At 39.1% G+C, this 27964-nt stretch overlaps 1 protein-coding gene across 1 annotated transcript in view; it reads left to right on the top strand.

Moving 5' to 3' along the window:
* Positions 1-27964, top strand: part of PCSK5 (proprotein convertase subtilisin/kexin type 5) — a 229289-nt gene that overhangs the window by 174387 nt on the left and 26938 nt on the right. Inside the window, exons 21-24 of the mRNA XM_058864245.1 lie at positions 9663-9765; positions 16998-17134; positions 19060-19257; positions 19596-19664. Coding sequence (XP_058720228.1) covers positions 9663-9765; positions 16998-17134; positions 19060-19257; positions 19596-19664 — 507 coding nt within the window. The remainder of the gene's footprint in view (positions 1-9662; positions 9766-16997; positions 17135-19059; positions 19258-19595; positions 19665-27964) is intronic.

Below are 27964 nucleotides of genomic sequence, written 5' to 3'. Positions count from 1 at the left end.
GCATCACCTTCATCTTCCAAATGAGCAGACAAGTAAGGATAAATCTGTGTTTTAGGCTGAAAACGGGAATTTTCTGGTGTCAGCTCAAACTCTTTGATCATCTTTGTTTGTTATGCTTTAATATCTGTTGTGAGAGACACGGAAAATTTGTAAGCAGCTTATCCCTAGTACTTGTACTACAGGATCACTGCAGCAACAGGATTGCAATTGAAAGAAGCTAGTTTGTTCCCAGCTGAGAGTTTTCTTAGGTGACTGCTCCTCCTGCTCTGATTCAACACCGAGGGTAGTCTGGTGTGTTCAGTATTTGACACTGTTGATGATGCGCAGAAAGGATACAGACCATTTCAGAAAGATCAGAAGCTACTATGTATGAACAAAATGATGATTTTCTCTATGTCAGGAAAGACTGTGTATGGCATCATTAATTTAATTTTATTTATACCACAAGTCAAAAAGCAATGATGAATTGAAGATGCCATTATCATTAGAACATTGTATTTCCCAGATCATATTTGTCTAGGAGAACCCTTGATTTAAATGCAAACTGGATACACATCTAGGCCTTTTCTTCACTAGAAGTCCCAAAGTTTTTAAGTAAAGACAACTGTGGTCACAAAAACAACAAAAAACAGTAGTCATAGACGCTAAAAAAAGTTTACCATTCCCCAGACCTGCAGAACATCCTTCAGAAGCCTGTTGTGTGGGGGTGTCATTTTGTGTTTCTTTTTCTGCAATGGAGTTCCAGCCTTACTCCCTTTTTTTAGCTGTAGCTCTTCACCTCAGGATCAGATGCCAGAGGAGGTCAGTGGAAATCTTACACTTCTGACCAGACATTTGGCTTAGCCCCTGCCTACCCATGCCCACTTGTACCCACTGGCACTCCCTGACTCTTCCTGGGGAGGCTTTGCAAACTTCCCCTGTGTGAAGCACACTATTTTCTAGTAAAGTTTTCCCTGTGAGACCTAACACACTACCCCAGTGTCTGTTATGATTGCAGCTTTCCAATGTCATGTCAAATTCCTTGCAACTGAATCTATTGTGTAATAGCTGCTCATGCCACAATGTCAGACCAGAAAAGGTTTGACAGAGATATGAGTAAACCCACATGCTTCTGCACTAGAGCTATCTACAGCAATTTCACCCATCACTAAATGCAAGTTACAACTGTTGATGACCAAGTTAATTTTCTTAATAGCCATCTGTTACTTTTTAAAGAATATATTTAATGAACTAAATGGTTGTAAGAAGGCCTATTATAAATTCAAGATTCCTGTAAAGACATATAAGAGATTGCTTGTATGAGTCAAAGCTTTTAATTTGTCTATGATCCATTACCATGTCTTATATTTATACTGGATATGCCATTGTGCTGTCGTTGGTACAGAATGAACCAAGAAAAGTTTCGCCATTAGATGCTTGTGCAAGATATTTAAAGCAAGCATTAAAAAAGTTTTACAGCATTCAAATAAAAACTCTAATCAAGTTTTCATCAAAAGAAAACTGATGCACAACAACTTGCTTGACCTTTTTCTTTTCTTTTTCAGAATAGAGAATTTCAATCAGTGAAAAAAAAGGGTTGAAAATATATTTTTGATGAGCATTTTCTTTACTAGGGAAAAAAAACATATCTGTTTAACATCATTTTAATTATATATCTTACTTAAACTAATTTGTGAGATTTCTATTTTTTATTGAAATAGATGATTATTTGATTATTTACTTCCACCTGTCATGATGTTGGGTCTTAAATCCTCCACATTAGCAAGAATTAAAGAGTTGTGAGTGTAGTGTCCCTAAGAACAAACAAGGGCTCTTAGTATAGCATCCAACCAGTGGAAGTACAGCCAGCACTCACATTTCCATCACTGGTTCCACACCAATGAGCAAGGAGGGTTTGGACCTATCAAAGGCCTTGGGCATTCTGTGATTTCTCAGAGCACAGAAATATAAAGTCTTACTAGGAAAATTGTTCTGAAATCCTCAGGATAAAGCCAAAGAGACTGCAGTAATGTTCACCTGCTGTACAAGTGTAGCATATAACACCATAATGTTTAATACTCGAGCTATGCTTGAAATTATCCTGAAGGACTTCCTTTTTGGATTAAAAAGCAGAGTTTACGCATAGAAACGGAGACAATTTTCACTTCCAGAATGGGAGTTGTAGTCAAAGGGAAACATATTATGGAGAGGAAGTTCTGAGTATTTTTAAAAAATAATTTCAATGAGCAACAAATGCAGACTCTTTGTGCTGCACCAAAGGCTGGTCTTTGTTGGGTTTTGGCAGCAAATACATGAGCAAGTCATGTATTTGCTGCCAAAGATGACCAGGGAAGCTTAGAAGAATGACCCTTTTACAATCATCTATTGGTTTTTCTGAATGTTTGGGGGATGGATTTGTTGAAGGCCTTCTGGGAAACCAGCAACACTTTTCAAAGCAAAAACCACTCAGCCATCAGAAAACACAGTAGAGAGCAATGAGGTGATTAAGTACCCATTTTTCCAATCAGCCTGGTGGTGAGAGGCCAGAACACTGATGAGCAGTAAAAACTTGTTTACCCTGGGAGAATTAATGGTTCTATCATGCAAATTCAACAGTAACACTGAATGTTTACTGGAGCATGACTAATGTGATTTAATTATAATTCAGATAATACTGCATAACTTTTTCATTTACAATTGTCCTTGGCCTGCCCACTGCCCTTCTCTTGATGCCTGCAGATGTTCTTTGAGATGTGGGTTGGAAGGAATGTATAGCTTCTGATTGCCAGTCCCCACAGATCAAGTTGCTGTCAGCTGTCATGCTCATGATTATGCTAATGGACCATTCTGTGCAATGCCACTGGATAAAAATACAAAAATAACTCAAATATTCATTCCCAAATAGAGTAGCCCCTTTTCTTACTACAACAGCAAGGCCATACCAAAATGAAGTTGAGTAAATATTGGTCTTGCTATGTCTGCCTTTAACACAGCTTCTCTGAACACTTTCAAGGCTGAAAGGCGGGTTCAAAATTAGTTCCCAGGGCTAAACAAAACCTCTCTGCAGTTCTGTCAGAGTTAGAAGAGCTGTATCATCAACATGGAATACATAATTGTTGAAGAGAATGTATTCTGCATTCATAAAAATAAAATTTCCAGAAGTGCTTATAGCAGAGACCAGGAACCAGGGAAGATTTCAAGCAAGGGAAGATCACCAGTGTAAGTGTATTGAGGAGGCTGAACAGTTACAGATGGGAATAAAATATAGAGTTTTATACCACTCATTAAAAGATTTCATTTCATCTGCTCCTTAATTCCAAGGATGTACTTGTATCTTTATGGAAAGTTTCTTTCAGGCTTTAATATTCCTTCATCTCTGCAAATTAAACAAGAATTGCATTTAATTAATAGGACAAATCTATGTTGTTACATCTTGGGACAATAGTTGGCCTGCTGAAATCTGCCCAGTTATCAGCAGATCTCTGTTCATAGCCTGATTAAGTTGAAGATGTCCAGTATGAGCAGCCCGTGCAGGAGTTTCTCAGCTTAAGATGGATGACACCACTGAAATACTGCTCTGAAACATCCAGCTCTTCCCACTTCAGGTTTATGCCTATTCAAATCAGACTGCAGAAATCCTGCAGCAGTCAGGGAAGGTTCTGTGTATACAAAGTACATACTCCTTGCTTTATAATGGAGGAGAGAGACACACTGTTGTTACTTTGGTTGCCTCTGATGTGTGTTTTCCTCTGGCACTGAAAGATTCTATCTCTAATGGGCTCCATGTGCTAATAACATCAGCTTTACTCAAAGCATACTGCATTTGGTTTTTGTATTTCACAAGCAACTACCTAGCTTTCCAAAGCAGTACTATCAGTACTGTGTGATAATTTTCAGTCAGGTTCAAGTGTTTCTGTTCCACTGCCCTTTAGAAGATTCTCAGCTACTGATTTTTATGAAGAATGGGAAGCTTGAAAAAAATTAACAGGAAAATTTCCTGCTGCAAAACTCAAGAATGGAGGGGCTGAGCATATTTTTTTTTTCCATTGTGAGTCCAAAATTTTGAGAGTGCTATGGTATTTCTCTGTACTTCAACAAGTGAGAAGGGTACAGACCAAAGCTTTATTGATACAGATCTATGGAGATTGTTCCATTTCCCTTCCCCCTTTCAGGGAAGGTGAATTTCAGGCGATAGGTGAGCAGCAGAACACCTTGCCAGACTCTGATTTAGGTGCTTACACAGTCAAGAAGAGAAATCATGAACCCATCTTTCTGGGGTCTGTTTATGCCCACTAAGTACTGCTGAGGGCTCTGGCTCTTACATGGGTTTCTAACAACAATTGTATTAATACCATGTAGAAATGGGGAGAGAAGTACATCTTGTAAAGGGAAGAGAAAATCCCTTTGTGCTAGAAATAAATAAGGCAGCTTTGGCTAATGTGAATGTTTTTATTCTGCAGGGAAAAGCATAGAGGCCCGTGTAAGACAGTGGAGACTGATAAAGGCAATTTCCTCACTCCTGACTGTCATGATTACAGCTGACCTCAGTCTCTCTGTGTGATCTCACCTAATCCTGCAACAAAGGGGCCTTTCATCCTAAAATCATTATATCACACTCAGCACACAGCTATTCAGGGAATAGATGTTCAATCTTTTTCAAGGTTCTGCTTTGCCCCTTGGCACAAGGGGGAGATTTAGTGACTTAGGAATCAATATCCTATTTTCAGCCTTCTCATTTGTCATTGTCTAGAGCGCTTTTGAAAAGAAGACTTCCAAGCCTGAAACCTCATCATCTCAAATCATAATACCCAAAAGTTTTGTCCCTTCTGCACATCCGAATAGGGAGACAGAAATTTGGACATTGTGTAACTAGCAGGAGCCCTAAAACCAAAGCTAGACAAATAATTGGAAACCAGATGCAAGTTTTGTACAATTGCCAAATCTGAGGGCAAAGGAAATGTCTTCATCTTGAAAATGTTACAACATGGACATTATGGCAAGTTTTCTTTCAGGGCGTTGTAATCTATCAAACACTGAGACCCTGGGCTAAGCAGAGGAGTAACTTTAAAAAGAACCTTCAGAGTGAATTTGCATGGATTTTTATATGCAAGTTAGTTTTAGTTATCTGCTTAAGTTTTATAAATGTTTCTTCCAAGAATTCAGGGAGCTGATCCCACAAGCCAGACAAAATAAAATGTATCACAGCCAAACATGAGAAAAAGCAGAGAGCACCCTAAGACCAACTTATTTCAGTTCTCCCAGCTGATGGATGTAAAGCAATTCTGAGCAGTTTTCATTTATCTGCTTTGTCAAACCTTTATAACCCATAAGATTACATACAAAGAATCCAAGTGTGAAATCCATATCCATATTTCCATGAAAAATTTAAGGAAAAACCATTGTGGCAATGTTATAGACAATAAAGAGCATTTTAAATTAGATGAAGTGGTGTTTCTATCAAACAAAGTGGGGAAATAACATGACTTGCAGTGACTAAGTCTCATGGCGGGAGTACAAGAGAAAAGGATTTATGACAGGCAGCACATGGAGGTCTGCACCTCCATGCATAACTGACAAGGATATTCACATCCTCATCTAACTGATCTCCCAAATGGCTTTGGAAAGCAAGAGAGAGTGCGTGACAAGGTAAAGGTACACTGATGCTGCTTCTGCAAAGACATGGAATGACTTGGCAACTATGACAAATGCTCCAGGCTGGGACTCAGGAGAGACAGGTTCTAGTTTGCTGTTGTAAACTAATTTGATTATATTATTGTAACTCAGGTTTCTACTTCCTTAATGGAAAGAATAGTTCTTACCTCACTTTAAAATGCATCATATGAACTGATAGGAACTGAGCTTTAGTTCCCTAATTAAGGTCAGGGATTTTGTATGGAGTTAAAGGCACAACATGAAACCTGGTGTAGCCCAAATATGGAGTTAAATATTTCTAATTATGGACACAAAAATAATATATTAAAATCTTCCTATTATGAGGGATCAAGTATGTTAAGGTATTGTTATTCCTACAATATGTCCTTTTGTTTTCAACAAAGTGGCAAATGTTTTTAAACAAGGTAACAACATAGCAGAACTAACATGATAATGAATGATAAATATGAGATGATCCAAAGTAACTGGTGATCATTGCCTGATTGAAAGCTACGTGAAGACACATTGCTGAGAGTATTCCTCTATTAAAAGTATGTTAAACAGATAAAGATTTCAATTACAGAAAATAAGAAAAGGATTGAGGCTTTGGCAGCCTGTATTTATCTAGCGAGATTTGTAGAGAAATACTTTGCTCACAAGGAATTCTGGCAGATGGACTCTGGCAAAACTGCCCTGTGGAATAGTTTAAAAGTCTTCTTTTTTGAAGTTCAATGTCAACTCTTTGAATACCCACCAAAAACTATTTTGTTAACATATTGTATCTACAGTTCTATATGTGATTTGCAATTCAGAGGGCCAAACATGTAAGTATTTTCTGGTGCACATTCTCATAATAGTATTCAATAAAATGCTTCAGTTCAGAGCCACAGAACTGGTCTTCCTGGCACTATTCCAAGCACAGCTGAAACAAATTATGCCACCTCCAATGAAAGGCATAACAGAGAAATAACTAAAACCTTTAAAAACTAAGTATTTCTGCTATGTGTGAATGCATAGCTGGGGTCTGTGAATTAGTAGCTTAGGTCCAGTGGATAGGCACACAAGATAAGCATACAGGTAATGTAAGCAAACAAAGTAAAGGAGAAATAGATAAGTTTTCTAATATGCATCACAAAACAACATCAGAGAAGCAATTACGTAATAAATTCACCCTGACAGATTTCCCAGTGATGTAAACCAAATAGAATAAAACACTCAAGCATCAGACCTGCAACAGGAAGTGTTTTCTGATTCTGCATTTTTTCATGGTTATACTATTGTCCAATTATGTAAGGGGGGGGGGGGGAGGGTATGTATATCTATATAAATTGTCCTGGTTTCAGCCAGGACAAAGTTAATTTTTTATACCACCTGGGAGGGGGCATGGCCAGACCCTTATGTTATTGGATATTATCTCACTTCACTTTCAAGGGACAAGCAAAGGGACTTGCTGTCTCTTTCCAGTGGTGAGAGAAAGGGTTGAGGGAAAAACAGTCCAGTATTGTTTTATTTTCCATGTAAATAATTTCAACTTTTTTTTTATTAACATCATAGCTGTTATTGTTTTATTATCTCATTGGTGTTTCCAGTAAATTGTTTGTATCTCAACCTGTGATTTTCACCTTTTTGTGCCTCTAATTTTCAACTCCCTCCCCAGACAGGAAAGGTGGGGGGGAAAGAGTGGGGGAAGGGAAGCAATCCAGTGACATCTGGTTTAGGTGAGTCTCAGTGGGGTCGCAGAAGTGGGGAGTAGTATTCCTAAACCATGACAAAATTATATATTAAAATCTCATAAAGCATATAAGAATGTGGGATTCCATGTTACGTCCTCTGGATACATAGGAAAAAGGCTCAAAAGGCTTACATTAACCAAATCTGTCAATGGCCTGAAGTCCACATTATTTTTTTCTAGAAGGTGAAATTATTAATATTTGGTATTATGATAGATATGCATCAATACAACTTATAGTTGCATTGATAACGATACTTGTTATCTGAGTAACATCTTGAAAAATTTAGAATCCTACTTAAAATTATATGTCAAACAGCTTTTCTAATGTTTTCAGTTTTAGTCTGTTACAAAGTAATTACTCATAAAAATGCAGTGTTGCAGTTCAGAAATGCTGCACCCGTTCCATGGTGTCAGTTTACACCGTTCAAGGTTTGGCCTTTATGGGCATGCAAGGGATTACATAAATGCATGGAAATAGATACATACATATATATAGAGATACAGCTTTGGATCTATACAAATTGCTCTTTGGATAATGAGAACTGTAAAAATGTGTGAATGTGTATGCATTCACAGATTTTTGTTTCCCTGATTTCATCAGGAGACTCTTCATTTTCTCCCAGTCTAAACTTTTTCCCAGTTAGAACTGGTCCCAGAACAACCTCTGAGGAGCATTGTCTTCATGGTTTATGTGGTTCTGTCACTGGCATTTGGCTTGTCTTTTACCTTTACCCTCTCTCTAGAAGATGCACAAATAATTACAAAATAAATATTAAATCTCTGCCTATATTTTGGGTACCCCAGGTTTCACCCAGAGCTGCCTAGATGTTCCAATAAGTTTGCCTTTATAACTATACTGTTCCCATCCCCTTAGTGTGAAGTACAATCCTAGCTCATATCTCATACTAGAGGTTTCAACTATTATAAAATTTTATAAACTATTATAAATTTTTTAATACTGTTTAATATGTGAAACCACAACTGTTAAAAATACAACAGACAGAAAAGATAATTTTTAAGTGTTCTGGAAAATTTTTCCTCCCTATAATTGCTTTAAATTGATGTAAGTGGTTGCTTGTACAGTGCCTTTGCTCTTCAAATGTAAGGAACTTACTGCAAGTGAGAACCAAACCCGAGTCATTCCATATTTGTGTTTTGATGCCTAAAGTTCATTACATTTTCCAGATTTTCCAGTATCAATGCAAGTGGGAAGAGTTGCTTGATATTGAAGTACCCATAGAAACTGCAGGTTTATTGTGTTATATAAGACTTCTTGCTCAACCTCTTCCATTACTCAAGAATGAAGGAGCAGCCAATTACTTAAATATATAGATTCAGTAATAAATTTTCCCAAAACAAACTGACATAAAAGACCCAATCTTGAGCTTTATAAAATTCTGTGATAAATCAATTTATTGCACCTAAATGATGCTGCACACAGCAAATCTCTGCCCTAAGGGTTATTAGGCATGCAGCTTACCAGTTCGTACCAGTGTTTTAACTAATATTCAGTAAAAAAAAGAGGCAGACTTTGCACTTCAGCAGCATAGCAGTACTAGTGTATTCATGATCTGGAAATGTTTATATCTTTATCTCAGTTTTAACGTAGAAATCCATATAATACAATTTATTTTTTTTTCAAGTCCAAACATGCACCTTTGTACCAAATTTCAATTCAGCCAAAATGAAAACCTAGGTGTTTTAGGAAGGTAGTCTTTCATCAGCAGCCTGGGAGGGAGACAAAATATACTATAGTTAGAGGTTTGGGAAGCACCAATGGGTCTCATGTTGATGGAAGTTTGCTAAAGTCCATTTCCTCATATCCACACCCATGACAGCAAACCCTTTATGCTGCAGCTTGCAATCGAGCTCAAAAGACATTACATAATGAATACTCCTCAGCAGCACTAATTTTGATGTAACTCATGAAACTTAGGACTCTCATTACTTCAACTGATGCAAAATAAATTCACAAAAACAAAAAAAAAACCCACCCAAAACTCTTTTTCAAATTCACAGAGAAAAGAAAAATTAATAAACAAACAGGTCTGATTATCCTGGTTCTCCAAGGGACCCAGTAGTTCTTTTCCTGATGCCAGAGGGAAAAGTGCTCTTTTCAGTAGTTAAAAATAGATCCAATTCCTCTTCATCATTATGTTTTCCAACCTGGAAAGTTTGGTGGTGCTTTTTTATCTTTTTTCTACTTTTTTGGTTGGGTTTTTGTTTTTTGTTTTTTGTTTGTTTTTTTAATTGTAAGAAGATTGATCTGAAATAGACAATTTTTTTTTTTTTCTACCAGGGGAATATCTTGATGATTCCCAAGAATGCCAGTTGTGTGAAATATCCTGTCAGAAATGCATTGGACCTGAGTCAGACAACTGCATCAGCTGCCCACTCACAAGGTAATTGTCTCCTAGCACAGTGCAGTACAAAGATCTCATCATCTGGAGAAGTGGCTGTGTTGTGCTTAGCAGAGACTACAGAAGCAAGAAGTGTCTACAGTAAAAAAAACACAGGGGACTTGAGAAAACAATTTTTACAAAAATAAAATGACAGGCTACATGAGCAGTTACTGTTTAGCATGATTCCCACAGATAAAGAAAAATTCCTTTTTATATGTAAAATGGACTTTCATTCATTGTCATCCTTTCTAAATCATAATTGCTGACATCAAAACTTACAATTTTAACTTCAAGAATCTAGGGCATCTAGAGGATTGGCTCAAGGCATGAGTATGGATACTGAGGCTTATTTTGGGAGATATTCATAGCACCTAAACATCATTCCTTAACTGAGGTGTTATGGGTTAGGCCAACATTTCTAACCTGCCATGAGGGTTGAACAGAACTAGAGAGAAGCTTTTGCACAGGACTTTGCAAATCAGAGGTTTATGTTTAGGTCATGTCACACCTATTCCAGGAGACTACTGGTTTTGGACACATACCTACCCATAGCTGTATTCTCACACAAGTAACTCTGGTTCTGTTGCACTGGATTTTGTTGCAGCCAGCTGACATTTCCACTGGTATGAAAACAGGATCAGATCCTCTAAGGCAAGGAAAGAAAATCCCAAAGCAATTCTGCAGTTTGCCCTGAAAATATCTATTATATGACTATGCCAATGAAAGGCATACCAGGAGCAATAGAATCCAATCAATTTTATAGGTGAGGAAGCATTATTAAATTCTGTTACATCAGAAATGAGAGAAGAGGAAATCTGGGCAGACTTTTGGATTGTGGAATGGATTTTTCCCATTCACAATGTAATTTAAATTAGACTGTCTGTTCCTTCCTCATAAGCTTACATTGTGAGCTGTACATACAAAGAAAGAACCAAACACCATTATGCTGAATTACCAAGGTGCTGGCAGTAATGAGGTCTTTTGTAAGGATGCTGTTCTAACCACCATGATAAATTCTCTAAAAAATTCTGAATTTTGGTTTCTAAAAAAAGTTTCTGAATTTCAGAATAAAATTTCTGAGACCCTTCTGTGCATTATGAGAGTGGCTAGGAAAAGTCATATTAAATGGGACAGTCTATAGTGCCAAGATCTGACCAGGTGTTTCCCATTAGGGGCAACATAAAAAAAAGCAAGAAAAAATGTACTTTACCACATTGAGAGCTGCTTGTAAGAATGGCTATCATTAGAGCTAGCACATGTAGCTAAACTCAGTAATATTTGCATGCCATATAAGCACAGTCCAGCTACTTTCAGTACTTCTGTCACATTTCTCCTTCTCTTTCAGAATAAATCTGAAAATGATCATAGCAGCCGAAATTTATGAGGACATATTGCAGATATTAAATAATGCAATTGGCTGTCTTCAAGAAAATATACACTGTCTTAATATTATGGAAAGCCTTTTGTTGTTTAGGTGTACTCAAAGTCTGTACTAATGGCCAAAATGGTGCTCAGCTTCTCTAGAAACTGAATCCCAAATCCTCAGATAGCAAAGTGGTCAAAGGAGTTAAGTGTAGAAGATTACAGTCTTTCCTTTCTAATTTTCTTAGGAGGGAAAACACAGTTGAAATCTAGCCAACTTGTTTTACGTTCTTTTAGTAGTCTATAAATGATGCATGAATTGATGCATTTCTATTTTTCTCCCAAGCAGATTAAAACAGTAGACATTAAGCACCAGTGAAAAATGGACCATAAATTTTCATCACATAAAAGGATTCTTTAAGCAAATGCTTAATTATCCAGCAAAAGGAGATAATTCAGCAGCCTGACTCCTATGTACTTATAGACAACATATGTCCTGGTTCCAGCCAGGATGGAGTTAATTTTTGCAGTAGACAGGAGGGGCATGGCTAGGGCTGGGAGGTTATTCTATGCTACCTGATCTTATTTCCAGGGGTGGGGGAAAGGATCCCTTTACAGTCATAGATGTGACCATGGCATGCTCAGGTATTGTTGGGTGTTCCATGGTAAAGAGGTGAGTGCTGGCATGTGAATCATTCTTCTGCTGCACACTCTGCTATTGGCATTCTTGCTGATACTGTCTCTTCATTTTCTTTTTTCATTGCTGTTCCCAGTAAACTCTTCTTATTTCAACCCATGTTCTTTATCTTTCCTGCCTCTAATTCTCCTCTCCATCCCACCTCAGGGGACACAGATGGGAGAAAGAGTAAGAAGCGTGTGGTTTGCAGTGTTTTGGTGGGATCACAAAATTGGGGAATTCCACTGCTAAACCACAACAGTCTTGTTTGGCACCCAGTGTGGGGCATGAAGGGTTGAGATAAGCATTTGTATAATTTGTGGATGCGGTACCTGACCCTGTGTGTGCCTCCATATATGCTCTGTATGTTATGTTTTAGAATGTAAGTTTCAGCTTCTGTAAATGCTCTGTTCTGCTTCAGAGCAGGGAGGAGGATCAGGATTGCTCTCTTGGTGTACTGTGTGATAGCAGCTTATGATATAATAAGATCAAGGGAAGTGAGGGATGTCTGGGATGTGTATCCAATGTTGCCCTTATCTCAGGCATTACTTTTGGGAATACATTAATAATCCTGCCCAGCCTGTGGGAGAACGAGTGGATGATTTTCCCCATCTTTTCACCCCCCATTTCTCCTTCAGACAGGTTGTGAGAATTTTTTATTTCCTTTGGATATTAAAGAATGCATGTCCTTATAGCTGTGTCCTGTACGTCTCCTTGGTGCGGTCTGTACCACGCTAAGGGTCAAGAAGGAGATTTCTGGGAAGGTCATTCAAAGATCTGCCCTGAGTGTGGTAGATTTGAGTGGCATAGAATATTGGAGAAAATGGCACTATCTGGGGGGAAATCCTCTGCTCTAGTGGTTTGGAAGCTCACCCCTGAATGACTACAGGACCCTAATAAAGTGACAAAGTACCTGCAAGGAAAATGCTGCGGCAACTCATAGATGAGCAACTTATTGCAGTGTGCTGGACCCTGGCTGCTCTTTACTGGTCACAGGTCAACTCTAGACAATGCCCTCAGGGAAAGGAGAAGGAAATCAAACCAACCAGCACCATGGCCACTCAAATTGCAGCTGAAACAGAGGAACAACACATGCAGGTAGCAGCTGCCCCTATACTATATAGAAGTAGAAATCAAAGACCAATTCAGTTTGCTCCCTGATCAATGAAGAGGAGGCAGGGCCTTGTGAAAAGATTGTTCAGGACTTTGGACAGATTTGAAAGTCTCGAGAAAGAGTGCTGTGCCCCACCAACACAGACCAGAGTCTGTGCTACTGGAAGCAAGTACCCCACTGCATGGAGGAGACAGTACACACAGCGAAGTAACCTGGTTTTTTTCCTGTGTGACTACAGAGAAGACATGAGGAAGTGGGATGGAAAACCTACCTCTGCCCTGGCAACACGGATACCTGAGCTGAGAGGAAGAACAACCATCACAGGAAATTCTTCAAGGATAAATGCCACTCCGGTTTCCACTGGACAAGTACTCAGACAGAACAGGAGAGCTGATGTTACTTCCAATCCTCTTGAAGTTCTCCAGTTCATATTTACAAGAAGCAAGTAATGAGTACTAGGACCAGGTCTGCAGGGGCTCTGCCTCCAGCCAGGGGCAGGAAGTGGACAATCAGATCTATTGGACTGTGTGCATCCCATGGCCTGGCATATCAGACCCATGAGAGTGTAAGGTTTTACTTGACCCCAGAGCACACGATGTACTCTGATGCCATCAAGATATATAGGGGCAGAATCCATCTCTGTTTCTGGGGTGACAGGGGGATCCCAACACATGACTGTTGTGGAAGCTGAAGTGAACCTGACAGGGAATGAATGGCAAAAACACCCCATTGTGACTGGCCCAGAGACCCTGTGCACTCTTGGCAGAGGTTACCTCAGGGGAGAGTATTTCAAGGTCCCAAAAGTCATTGCTGGGCTTTTGGGATAGATGATGATGAGGCAGAGGAAGTTAAAGAGCTGCACACCTTGCCTGATCTCTCAGAGGACCCTTCTGCCATGGGACTGTTGGAGGTAGTATAAAAACATCACTACCACAGCAGCCACCATCGATAACAGCACGCCAGCCAGGACTTTGTGACCCCCATCCATGAGGTGATTCCTGAACTGGAGAGCTGGGGAGTGGCCAGCAAGACTCACTCACTCTTTAATGGCCCTGTGTGGCCAGTGTGTAAGTCCAGTGGAGAGTGGAGTTTGACAACAGACTGTCATGGCCTGAAGGAAGTCACACCACCACTGAGCACTGCTCTGCCGGACATGCTGGAACTTCAGTACAAACTGGAGTCCGAGGCAGCAGCGTGCTGCCACCATCAATATTAAAAAGGTGGTTTTCTCCTTTCCTTCAGCAGCAGAGTGCAGGCCACAGTTTGCTGGAGGGGCATTTGGTACACCTGGAGATGCTCGCCCCAAGGGTGAAAACACAGTCACAGCTTGCCATGGGTTGACTCAAACTGCACTAGAAAAGACAGAGATTCCACAACAATTGCAATACATTGATATCATTGTTATTTGGGGGGAAACACAGCAGAAGAAAATTAGAGAACTGAGAGAAGATAGTTCAGATCATCCCAAAGGTTTTACCTTAAAACAAGCTAAGGCAAAGGGAAGTCCCAAGAAATTCAATTTTTAGGAGCCAAATGATGAGAGGGACATTGTCAGGTTCAAATGGATGTGATCAACAAAATAGCAACTATGTTCATACAAAACAGCAAGAAAACCCCATGAGCTTCCCCCAAGTCTGTGAGGTTTTGGAGTAGACATATTCCAGATTACAGTCAGACTGTAAATCCTCTCTATCATGCAACAGGAAAGAAGAATGATTTTAGAGGGGTCCTGAACAGCTACAAGCTTTTGAGCAAATTAAACAAGAGATTGTTCATGCAGAGGCCCCTGAGCCAGTCAGGACAGAACAGGTTGTAAAAGTGTGCTCCACACTGTAGCCAGGAAGAATGGTCATCCCTGGACTCTGGCAAACAGCTTCGGAGGAGACAACTGGGGTTCTGGAGTCGGGGACGCAATGGATCTGAAGCCTGCTGCACCCCAGCTGAAAAGGACATACTGACAGCTTATGAAGGAGTTTGAGCTGTTTTAGAAGTGTCTGGCGCCAAAGCACAGCTCCTCTTGGCACTCTGACTGTCAGCAAATGGCTGGATGTCCAAAGAGGAAGTCCCTTCCATGCATCCACTGATGCTACACGCAACAGGTGGATTGTACCAATCACACAGTGAGCGCAAATGGGAAACCACAATTGCCCAGGGATCTTGGAAGCCATTGTGAACTGGCCCAAAGATGAAAACTTCATCATCATCATCATCATCAGAGGAGGAGGAAGTGACAGGTTGAAGATTTCCCACCATATAATTGGCTGAAAGAAAATGAAAAGTAATATTCTCTCTCTACTCATGGTTCCTGCCACACTGCAGGCAGACATTGAAAATGGAAAGCTGCTATAGGGAGCTCTACACAGCAAGTCACAGAAGATATTGATATTTGATATCATTTCAAATTGCAGAGCTGAAAGCAATCCAGCTGGCTTTAGATATTGTTGAATCACAGAAATGGCCAGCACTCTCTCTGCCTTTACACTGACTCAATGAATGGTAGCAAGCTGCCTGTGGAGGTGGTTGGACCTATGGAAAAAGACCAGTTGGCAGCACACGTAAAAAGCAAAGGCCACATGGCTAATTAACACCCAAGGCTCTGCCAGTTGAGCTTTCCCTGCCCAAACAATACCCCATGTATTGGGTTAATTCCATGCATAATGGAATAAAGTCTCTGTGGTGCATATGAGGCATGTTATAGAAGACAGGCTGAATTAGTCCTGCCTTAAGCAAAGGTAAACCCATCTGTGGGACCTGGTGGACTGGTGGGTGAAGTAGAGGGCCAGGGAAAATCAATGCATTACTCAAGGGGATTTGATTTCCTGTGTAAGAACAGTTTATAGTGTTGAATTGTATAATATTTGTTGCTGAATGACACTACAGACACACTGAGTATTCCATAACTACCATGGACAATGAGTACAGCCAGTTCCAAGAACACCAGTTGTGAGCTCCTGACGCAGCAACCAGCTGACACACCAGCCCTCCCGCCCTGAAAGATTTCTAGGATGGATGGAACCCACAGTCCTGGACTAAATGAACTTAACAGACATCTTGGAGGGACAGCCACTGACTATGGAAATCACACCTGTGTTTGTGTATGCACGTGTGTGCGTGTGTGTGTGTGTGTGTGTAACTGGAAGGTGTGGGATCTGGGCAAGAGATGGATGATACAGAGATGAATCATGTCCTGGCTTCAGCCAGGATAGAGTTCATTTTCACAGTAGTCAGGAGAAGCAGGGCTAGGACTTGGAAGTTATTCTATACTGCCTCACTGCTAGTTCCAGGGGTGGGGGAAGGGGTCTCTTTCTGGCATGGCGCAGTCAGGTGTTGTCAGGGCTTCCCTGTGGTGCACTTGTGAGCACTAACATGAGAATTGTTCAGCTGTTGTACGATTTGGAATTCACATTCTTGCTGTTACTGCTCATTTTCTTACTTCTTTGATGTTTCCAGTAAATTGCTCTTATCTCAGTCTGTGATCTTTACATTTTGTACATCTAATTCTCCTCTCCATGCCCAGCAGAGGAAGGGGAGGGAGGACAGGCAGTTGTGCATGGTTTGGAGTGCTTCAGTGGGAAAACTAAATTGGTAACTACCATTCCTAAGTCACAACAACATGTAAGTCTAAAATACAGCTCCTAAAGGCCAATATTCAGATAGCTGTTTGACTTCATGTACAAGGTTGTATTACTGAAGCCATAGTACTTTTTAAAAGCGGTCCTAAAAGTAAAACAGATGGGTTATTCCTTCACAGACATAGACAAAGTACTACTTTCCTTTTAGCAGACACATGGGACCATTGTCAGAGATTGTGATATAAGGACATCTAGGTAAAGAACCAAAAGGTAATTTTTCCAAGAAAAATATTTCAGAGAAAAATCATCTTTGAAGCCTAGGATTCACATTCAAAACACTTTTCACATAGTAAATACTATGAATAAGATCAGGAAAACAAAGTTTTGAAGTTCAAAGGCTCGTAAATAGAGTGAGAGAAGAATTTATTGAGTTTCTTTTTAGTTTCCTTTAGATTTAAAGAACAAGTAGCAGCTATATTTGTAATCATGCCTCTGTCTTCTTTAAAAGAGTCTTTGATGATGGCTGCTGTGTTATGCAATGCCCCAGAGGAAAGTTTGAATTCAGACAGCAGTGTCACTTGTGCCATCATACCTGCCTAGACTGCAGTGGAAGCGAACCTAATAAATGCACCACTTGTGGAACAGGTAAGTAAGATTTCCTTTTGCCAGCTTTTTCCCCTCCATTGGCCTCCAAATTCCCTTTTTCCTCAGCTCTCAGGGCCAGTTGTTAGATTCAATAAAATGAGTAGTGGTTTTACTACCAATCTGCATCATAATCTTCTGGTGACTCTGAAGGGAATTGGAACTCAATTTTCTTTTTTTTTTTAAGTATATGAAAACACAGCTCTGTATTGTCCTTTCAACTTAATGCATTTCCCTTGGTGTTTTTTTCAATAGGAGTTATGTTAACAGAAACAGAAACAAGAAAAAACAAAAAAGGAGGGGGGGACAGAAAACCTACATAGTCTGCTTCTGGAAAAGAAAGCTTCATACATGCTTCCCCCACCCACTGCACAGGATGTGCTATACTGAAATGGGGCCAGTTTGCTTAAGCAGGCAGAGAGCCAGGCTGCTTTCCTAAGCATCTCTCTGGGAAAGGCTAAGAAACAAGCATGGTGGGTTCCACTGGAGTCCACTGTGTCCCTACAGCTGAACAAACAGGGTTTGCAAAGAGAAGCTTATCACCAACACACATTTTTATAGATCTTAGGTTGAGAGGAAAGGTAATGTAGCTGATTTTGTGGAAATTCCAAAAAGCCACTCTTCTCCTTTTGAAATTCTGATTCAAAAATAATTTCTTATTTTCCTGTAACATCTGATGAGCAAAAACCTGAGGCCATCACCTGCAAGTATGTGCAACTAGTCTGAACACAGTCTTGGAAAAGAGTGTGTAAGATCTACTTTATAATAAAGAGTAATTTTTTATGAGCTATCTTCTGAGGTTCACAATGGATTCACAGCCTTTTCATTTCAGCTGCTACTTCCATTTCAGTCTTAATCAGCAATGGTACAGACTTTATTTAGTAATAAGTGTCTAGACTACAAGCAAAGACTAGTATGGCTGCATTAATTAGTCATACTGATGATGAGATTGACTTTCTCACTTTGGGGAATGTGACTCAGTAGATGAAGTTTCCAAATGGTACTTCAGGTCTACTGTGAGAGCAAGTTTGTATAATTGCTCCCCAAAGTCTTTCCCTTATGGAGGACAGCAAGATATATTTCTGTATTTCTATGACTCAAGAAATTAAGACACTGATGAAACTCACACCCTTAGGAGGCAGAAAAATTAAAAAATTGCACATGAAAAGTAAAATAAATAAAATTCAGCTTCTGCTATGGTGCAGCATTATTGCCTATTATAGCTGCTTTCTCTGCATTTTCAAAAATAAATTCTGGTAAGCAAATCCTTGCTCTGCCAGTTAAGGCAATGAAATACACTTAGCACAGTTATATGTGTAATTTATACTGTGGGGTAAGTGATTAGAAAACTCCCCATGTTGCAGCACATGGCACATGAAGTTATATGTGTTTTCACAGGCTTGACTCAGAAGGATTTGGAGCAGGTGACCTCCCAGTTCTCATACATTAGAGACTGCTTGTGCTTTCATAGCTAATAGCTGCACATCTGCTATTTAAATTCAAATCTAGATGAATCCACTGAGATGAGGATTACAGTTTAATCTTCTAGGGACACAGATTGACTCTTTCCAAAGGTGAAGCAGGCCACTTTGCTTTCCTAGTAATAATTGTACATCTGCGTGTACAATGTGTTACAAACACTTGTTTGCCCTCTGCAAGAGAATTCAGAGATGGAAAAATTTTGATTTTTTTTTATTAGATTGATGGATGTAAAGAGTTGATTGCTAGCATGACATTTTATATGCTATAAATCTCCAGGAATGTGAAAAGTTTGAGGTACTGAAACTTTTATACATCTCATCTGGTGTAAAACTGTAAAATCTAGCAGTCAGTGTCTCTACTGCAGCACTGGAACTTCATAAGGATCCTTCTGATACCCTAACTGCCCTCTGTGGCTGACAGCTTTTTCCCATTTGTTTGCCACACAGACAGAAGAGGGGTGGAACGCTTCCTGTATCATGGGGAATGCAGGGACAACTGTCCTCCAGGTCACTACCACTTGGAGCATGTCTGTGTGCCCTGCCCTGGCCACTGTGAGGTGTGCCTGAACTCCAGCCACTGCAAAAGATGTGTCAGAGGCTACTACCTTACTCAAAATGTGTGTCAGAAGCATAGTTGTAGAGAAGGTAAGCATCTTTCAGTAGGAGATAACAAATGCTCTATTCAATTTATTACAGAAATCTGCTTAAGTATATTAAAAAATGTTTTGAAATACACAGTCACACCTGACCCTGAGGTCTTTTCAGTTCCAGCTCTTATCCTCTTCTAGTATCATGTTATTGTAAAGTAAAAGTATTTTACTCAAATTGAACGGGTTATGCAAAAAACAAATGAGAAAACAAGTTTCCATGAGTCTTTCTCTTTTTTTAATTTGAGTCAAGTTTATTTCCAGGAATCTTGCTGAGTGATTCCAAATGTTGCATTATCAAGAATTAACCCAAAACTGATGGTTTGCAAAACACAGGTGAAGTTGAAGATCCTGACTCTGAAGACTGCATACCATGTTCAGATGGATGCCACAATTGCAAACAGGGTAAGTATTCCCTTAATCAACTTCATTGTTATTCTTAAGGTAGGGAAAATTTAGTTCCACTCACTCTTGTCATTAGCTTAATGCATGCTGCTGAGCAATTAGTCATTGGTGCAGGTGGCTTCTCACAAACTAAATTATATTCCATACCATATTTACTTTTAAAATAAATTTCTTAAATGTATACTCAGCATAAATAATTTTATATTAATTTAATTATTAAAATTTGCAGCATTTTTATTTTTTTCTGTTTGAATGCCACACTCAGGCTGAAACATTTACTGACTTTCTGAAGCTATTAAGCTTTTATCAGACACAGATTTTTACTGTAGATGTTCAAATTTTCTATGCCTCAAAACAGATCACCACCCTGTGCTTTTTCTTCAAGGATTTAGACATAAGGACAATCCTTAAATTTCATTCAAGAGCAAGTTATTGCAATAATAATGCTACTGCTCAAAAAAATTCCTTGTTTACATTTCAAGGTTGGTGCAGGCTAATCCATCCATCCATCCATCCATCCATCCATCCATCCATCCATCCATCCATCCATCGTGCAGTTCATTTGGCATTCCTGTGAAACAGAAAAGAAAGGAAATAGGCTGAGTTGCAAATGCAGCCAGAAGTGTTAAAGAAAAAGTGGGGGTTGAGAGTTAGGAGGAATCTCAACTTCCACATCACAAAGTACTTGCCATGCTTGCAGCTTCCCTGCAGTTTCCGGGGGTTCTCCTCCTACCTGAATATCCAGAGAAAGTGAGACTGGAAAGACTAAGAAGCAGAAAGTGCAGTGAGGGAAGTCATGGGTGACCACTTACAGCCCCATGGGAGTCTGTTAAAGGGGTGTGGTGCTCTCCTCCAGGCAAGCATGGATTCTCCTTTGTCATGTTCCAGAAGTGAAAACCTTGGATGTAAAAATATGCCCTTTCCACAAAAAAAGTATCTCTCACATTCAGGGTTGCCACCCATTGCTGAGATACTTTCTGGATTTGAGTTACCAGTTCTGCAAAACTTAGAACAGCATAGTATGGGTTTTGAATTAGAGAGAAATATAGAATGTATAAATAGAAACATTTTTTAAGAAATAGTAATTTCAAGTGACTCAGAGTTTGTTATGAACATAATAGGCATGTATAAGGAGACTGGAAGGCTGTTCATGGTCAGCTGACATACAAAAAAAAGGGGCTGCACTCATTTGCCTTTTTTTCTGGGAGGATCACTGATGTCCTAAATATTAATAATCCATAACATTCACTGCATACTTTCAACTTCTTGCACTCAAAGTTCTGATATAAAAGAGGGCTTTTAAGAGCTTCAGGGATGAACAGAATGGACACATTAGTTTTCACTGCTGTGTAAAGTCAGAAGTATTAAGATTCCAGAGTTTATTTATAGGCATTCTATTAAGGAAAGTCTTTGGTGCTCATGATGCATATATTACTGAGAGTCAGAGGTTGGTTTGTTGTTAGTTCTACTTGGAGAAGAAGAATAGTAGTGGCCTAAAAACACAGTCCCAAGCAAATTTTGGAAACTATGATGTATTCTTGAAAAAAGGCAGAGCCTGTAAGCTTCAACTTCAAATAAGTCAGGTAGCTATGGTAGATACCTCTATCTACCTATATTATATGGGAGATATTTGCTTGTGTTTTCACTCTTAACATTCAGTGAGTTTTCAGGCATATTAACAACTTCATTTATAGATAAGTACAGTAATGGCTTTCTCATGTCTAATCAGAAAGCTGATATATTCAGAAACTTTTGTAAAGAAAACCCTAAAAAGCAAAAACTTCAATGCCTGCCTCTTACAAGAAGTTCATTATTTTCCAGGCCCTAGAGAAATTACACTGCCATAAAAAAAATTTAAAATACTAAAATTTTGAGGTGAGAAAATAAGGAATATGCTACATTTAGTTTCACATCTTCATATTCTTTCTATAGATTCCCTTTTAAAATTAAGTGGATGCTAGAGTGTCTTGCAGTCTTTGTCCTCTCTTCCCATTAACACAATTGAATAATTTATTCTAAGAACTGTAGAGAAGGTGTAGGAAAATTTCAATGCTATGAACTTTTCAGGTAAAAGTACAGTCGAGAAAAAAAGGAATGTAGTAATCATAGAAACTGGAATAAAAATTTATATAGGTCACATATTGAAAACTAGTTATTCATATATACAACTGCAAATATATTTTGCGCATATTTAATGATCCTCAGCTGACTGAAGACCATTCTCTCATAGAAAATCATTCAGCACCTGCTCATTCTGAAGGGCTTTAAAATCCTTCAATGTAAACTCTAAGAAGTAAAAATAATTAACTTCTTCAGTTTAGTCTGAGCTCAGGTTCACTTACTTTTATTTATTTTAAATTCTAAACATTCTAAACCAGGAGCAGCAAAATGCAAATGTTTCTCCTACTGTCTACAAATTACAAAGATTATGATTATGATTTTTCTCTTGTAGACAGAAGTCTAGTTTTTAGGAGGGGTATATAATCATATTAAGATAACTGAACTGCCTGTTTTCCTACTAGCCTGAAAGAGTTTTGCTCAAAAAAGTCATTCCCACAAGGCACCAAATAATAGATTAAACCATCATCTGCAGTCTTGGGCAATGTTGTTCCTACTTTGCACAGACAAGAAAATTGGTAAGATTTTATTCCTTCTGGCATGATGCCATGTGCCAGCAGAATAGAGCAAGTCTGCATGGGCACTTTCTCTTTTTGATCAGTAGTGACACTACATCCAGGTGAAGACAGAGGTATCACACTTTTATAATGGTTTCATAGTTTGCATACCATATCAGGCGTTTCAGAGAAGAAAGTAAAACCCACGCAGTAACACTGCTGGTTATTCTTCACCAGGTGTGAGGATACTAAAGTAGATAGTGTTTGTTTGTAAGACCTTCTGGAATCCTCAAGGAATGTAGTCAAATCTGTTTGGTTTCCTCCAAGTTTGGGTGGATTTTGTTTGAAGGCACCAGTGTGGCAATTTATCTTTACTGTATCAACACTGAAAATCTAAAAGCACATATAGAAGCTCTGAGAAGAGATTTAATCAATGACAGGTAAGTCTGTGTTGTTAAAATACAAATGATGCTTTCTTTTAAATTCAGGTAATTATTTTCTTTCTGTTTCACTTCATTAATTCAGAGGCCACTCATATTTTAAGTGTTTTAAGTGATGTAAAGAATCTTTAATGCTCACAGACACCATTCTGCCTGCAGACACTGACGAGTCCTGCAGTATGCTTATGGTAACATTGCCTTGGAAAGCACTAATCCCCAGAAAATGTATAGCTTTGTATACACAGTGTCCAAACAATGGTTGTGCACATTAGGGTTCACCTCCCTGCTTTGTCCCGCCCACATGCTCTGGGGTGCATCTGGCTCTGCTCGATGCCACAGGAGCCAGATTGGCATCCTAGTACACAACCTCCCATGAGACCTGGAAGGCAGACTCTCACACAGGCAAAAGCCAAGGCATAAGGGTGACTTCAGTACTGTTGTTTAAATTCTCAAAAACTTCTAATATATCCCTGTTTCTGTGCAAGCAAACACAAGCACAGTATTGGACAAAGTGTCTAAGAAAGTGAGCTGGATACAAGTCCACACAGCCAAGATAATCTTTATGATACCTCATACCTTTGGTACCTCAGCTCTTATAACCAAATTTTGGACATGCTGAGTTACTTTTTAGAGCAGTAATGAATGATTGCTCTCTCTGATGCAGAAAGATGCAAGCTGAAGTTCCTCATTACCTTTGACCACCAGGTTTTGATTAAATTTTAATGTCTTTTTTTCTGGTGGGTGCCAGTAAAATCATGAAGTCTAGAAAATTAAATCCAGTTTCCTCAACAAAAGGAGCTGTTGAAAGAATAAAGAAAGTTCTGCTGAAAAAAAGCAGTAAGGAAGAGGATTTTCTTTATGCCATTGCAGAATTTACCTTCCCCTTCTCAATGTGAGTTCACTTACTCACATATATAGATAACAGCAGGATAGCATTCATATTTTCTTTTAAAACTTTTAAAACCATAATGAATTTCAAGCACCTTCTTCAAAGCCAAACTTTCCTTTTTAGAAAGCCTGTGGCTATAAGCCAACACTCAGAACAACAGGAAAAATAAGGTAAAACTTTAGATTCTGAGCCACTTAAAGTAATTATTCAAAGATAATTTCAGAGTCAATAAAATGTAAGAACATGAAAATCTTGGCTCCTATTTCTTATATTTAAAATACATATGGTATTTTAGTACACATAAAATATGTGGACTATAGTGTTTTCCCAAATAATTTCAGCTCTCTCTCCAATCATATAATTTACATATGCCCTTTTGCACTTTCATAATGAACAGACACCAAATTTAGCTACCTTTTAAGGTGATAAGTGACAAACTTCTCTGATACATCATATCTACTGGCTTGCATATATACATTTCACAAGCAGAAATTGCCACACCATTAACTAATAATGCTAAGTAAATAGAAGTTCCTAGTTCATTGAGGAGGCAAATATTTGCAGCACATGGAGCTCACCCAGATCATTGATAAACTCATAGGAATCAATGGATGATCGTCTTCCTCTCAGAAGTGATTGTGTAAGCCAGGCATCCTCTCAATTTGCAGTGCCAATCTTCCCAAGGAGCCACACTTCCCTGACCCAGCTCTTAATTACTTGTGAGTTCTCTCCCACTCACCCAATTTGTGAAGCTAAAACCTCTTATGTTATGAATAGTTCTTATTCCTACAGAATACCTCATCTCCATGCAGCAAAATACAATATATACCAACTTTCAATCCATCCAAATTTCTACAGTGAGCACTATGATATGGCTTTGCAACCTTTGCACTAGGAGTTTTCAAAAGCTAACACTGAGAGTAAAGTACTCCTCAGTAGGGCGCAGAGTTATAACACTTTTCTTTTTCAAAGACACCTTACAAAAGAAATTAATAGTGAGAAGACCCAAGGAGCCATGTCCCTGAAATAAAGACCTGCTAAAGAGGCATTTAGGCCCAAGTGCGGCATTTAGCCTCTTTGATCTAGCAAGGTGAAGCCTGAGCCACTCTCAAAGGTCAGAAAGAACCTGTTTAGTTTGGTTGGGGTTACAAGGTCTATGTGAAAAGCATAAATCTATAAAGGCTGAAAGTGAGAATAAAAAATACACAAATGATCAACAAGATGCATTATACAGATGGAATGGAGAAACAGAGTTTATAAGGCTGTGGGAGTGAGAAGAAGAGTATTTGGAGAAGATTTAAGGAAGTCTGAGGCAGCTGAGAGAGCAGCACTGTGAACAGACCTAGGCTTACAGATATGGATTTATCATTACATGATAAATGAGTGAAAACTGATCTGGTTCCCATAGCAACCTAAGAAAGAGAAAGAAAAACTTCATTTCTTCAAACTACCCCTGATGATGAATAGACCTTGGCTTTCAAGAGAAAATTATGATAAGGATAGTTTTTTATCTCAGAGTAAATCTTCCGCAAGAGGTTGGTCTTGCAGAAGGGGTTTTAGATTTGCAGATGATAAGACTTTTTTCTACAAGCTTCTGTGGTGATAATATGCAAACTGTGCAGAAAAAAATGCCCAGTGATTTTTGGAACTGTTCTCTGATTTTCAGTCCTGACATTTCAGTGTAGGCAGAACATTACATTAGAGTATGTTGTCTTTCCTAGAGGATAGGGAAAAAAGAATTTCCTTGCACATTGAAGATACATGGTGCATGTATTGAAAAAAACTTTCTTTCTTTGATTTTTTTCTTTTTCTGAGATAGAATAAACTACTTCCTGTGTAAAATCCAGGCTTGGGAAAAACCACTAGAAAAGCTTAAGATACAAGACCGAATGTTGAGTTCTGTAAGAATATTCCAGATTTTAGTTTAAAGTTCTCCATAGAAATAACAGCATGGAAGAAAACTACTGGATCAGACCAGAAATTCACCTAGCTCAGAAGCCACTGACCAAACATACCCCTGAAATTACATATACAAATAAAGCTTGTATTTCCTTCAACAGTTTGCAGTTCAGAAGCTTCATGAATCAAAACAGTCAAGAAATGTTAACTGCTGAATCTTTCTGCTGGAATTACTGAAGAAAACATACATTAAAACAAATATAATCTAAACCATCTGCAGACCAGACCTTCTTTTGAGGGATGTTTGCTGCCTCCTTGGGGCCCAAGTCAGGGATCTCACCAAAAAATAAAGATTAATAGAGCCTTCAAAATACTGCCCACTAATGCTTTCACAGTGATATTTCAACAAGAAGCTCAAGGTTAATGAAAAGAGAATTTAGGACACTGGAAATAGCGATTGCCAGATCCTATGCTTTGGCCACAATAACCCCATGAAGCTGAGAGAGTTGGAATTGTTTAGTCTGGAGAAGAGGATGCTCAGGGAGAACTTCTGAACTCTCTCCGGTTGTGTGAAAGGGGGTTGTAGCCAGGTGCAGATTGACCTCTTAGCCAGCTATCAACAGGATGAAAAGACATGGTCTTTGTCTGCACATGGGGAGGTTTAGGTTGGATGTTGGGAAGAATTTCTTCAGAGAAATGGTGGTTAGACCTAATGGACTACCCAGGGAGGTGGTAGAGTCACTGTCCCTGCAAGTGTTTGTGGAAAGACTGGACATGGCACCTAGTGCCATGGACTAGTTGACAGGGTGTTAGGTAAAAAGTTGGAGTCACTTATCTCAGAGGTCTTTTCCAAACTTATTGATTCCATGATTCCTTGATTCAGGTGAGAAGGTAGTGTTCTCTTCAATTCTTCCAGAAATGAAGAGCATAGTCCCTCATAGCAGTCTTCTGGACAAAACTTCCAGTACACAGCTGGATAAACACATCATGGGTTGGGTGAGCAACCAGCTCATGGGTCAGGAACAAAGAGTGACAGTGAATGGGGTGACATCAGACTGGTGACCTGTCACCACTGGGGTTCCCCAGGGCTCCATCTTAGCCCTGTGCTCTTCAACTTCATTAACAACCTGCATGCAGGGCTGGGAGGGATACTAAGCAAGTTCACAAATGATACAAAACTGGGAGGAGTTGTTGAATTCATCAAAGGGAGGTCCTGCAGAGAGACCTCGGCAAACTAGACAACTGGACAATCACCAACCATGTGAAGTTCAACAAGGGAAAGTTCTGCACTGGCGCAGCCTCTCCTTGAGGACTGTGTCGAGTTTGGGCACAACAATATAAAAAATATATTAAGCTATTAGAAAACACCCAAAGGAGGGCCACAAGGATGGTGAGGGATCTGGAGGGGAGGCTTTATGAGGAGCAGCTGAAGTCACTTGGTTTATTCAGGCTAAAGAAAAGGATACTGAGGGAAGACTTGTCTACAGGCTACAGCTTCTTCATGAGGAGGAAGGTCAGACTTTGACCTCTTCTCTGTGGTGATCAGTAACCAGTGACAGCCCAAGAGAATGGAATGAAATTGTGTCAGAGAAGGTTTAGGTTGGCTATGAGGAAAAGGCTCTTCACCCAGAGGGTGCCTGGTCACTGGAACTGGCTCCCCAGGGCAGTGGTCACAGCACCAAACCTGACAGAGTTCAGGAAGTGCTTGCACAACATCTCAGGCACATGGTGTGACTCTTGGGGATGGTGCAGTGCCAGGAGTTGGACTCAATGACCTTTCTGGGTCCCTTCAAATTTTGAATATTCTGTGATTCTGTGATTCTCTTTATAAATGCATTCACCCAAGTTGTTTAGTTTCCTTCCATTCTTCTATGAGTAGAAGACAATAGAAGAGAGATTATAAAAAAAAAATTCCTCACTTTTGGAGCCAAATCCATATTTTTAAGAGGTTTAAAAATTGCATAACACCTTTTCTGTTAATTCAACAATTTTTTGGAATACAAAAATTAGTTTTCTGGTGGAAAAGTTTACCCAATAGACTTGCACCACAACCAACTCTCCAAATATAGAAATGTCTAGCTCAGGATTTTGAAATTTAAACTGATTACTTAGATGTCTGAAAAGTATGCTTTTAGAGGTGTTAAAAGTTTTTAAATTATCTTTGCAATGAATAAAGACATATGATGAAATTATTGTGTCAGGTAAGTCACAGTCTCCTTTTAACAGTTCGTTTGACCCAATCTGAGGCCCTGCTAAGGTTCTCCTTTTCAGATCATCACTTCCTAAGTACTTAGCTCCTTCCAGGTACCTGGATTATGCTGAGGACTAAAAAGCCACAGGTTACTATGAAAATACAGTCCAGGATCTGATTGTGGAAGATTTCATCTCAAAATAAAGGTGAAGAGAGATTCAGAGAAAATTATGTTCTTTTTCTGGCTGTAATAATTTTACTTTAAG

This window comes from Poecile atricapillus, chromosome Z (genome assembly GCF_030490865.1).
Source record: "Poecile atricapillus isolate bPoeAtr1 chromosome Z, bPoeAtr1.hap1, whole genome shotgun sequence".
NCBI classification, from domain to species: domain Eukaryota; kingdom Metazoa; phylum Chordata; class Aves; order Passeriformes; family Paridae; genus Poecile; species Poecile atricapillus.
This window is presented reverse-complemented; position numbering and strand designations above follow the sequence as displayed.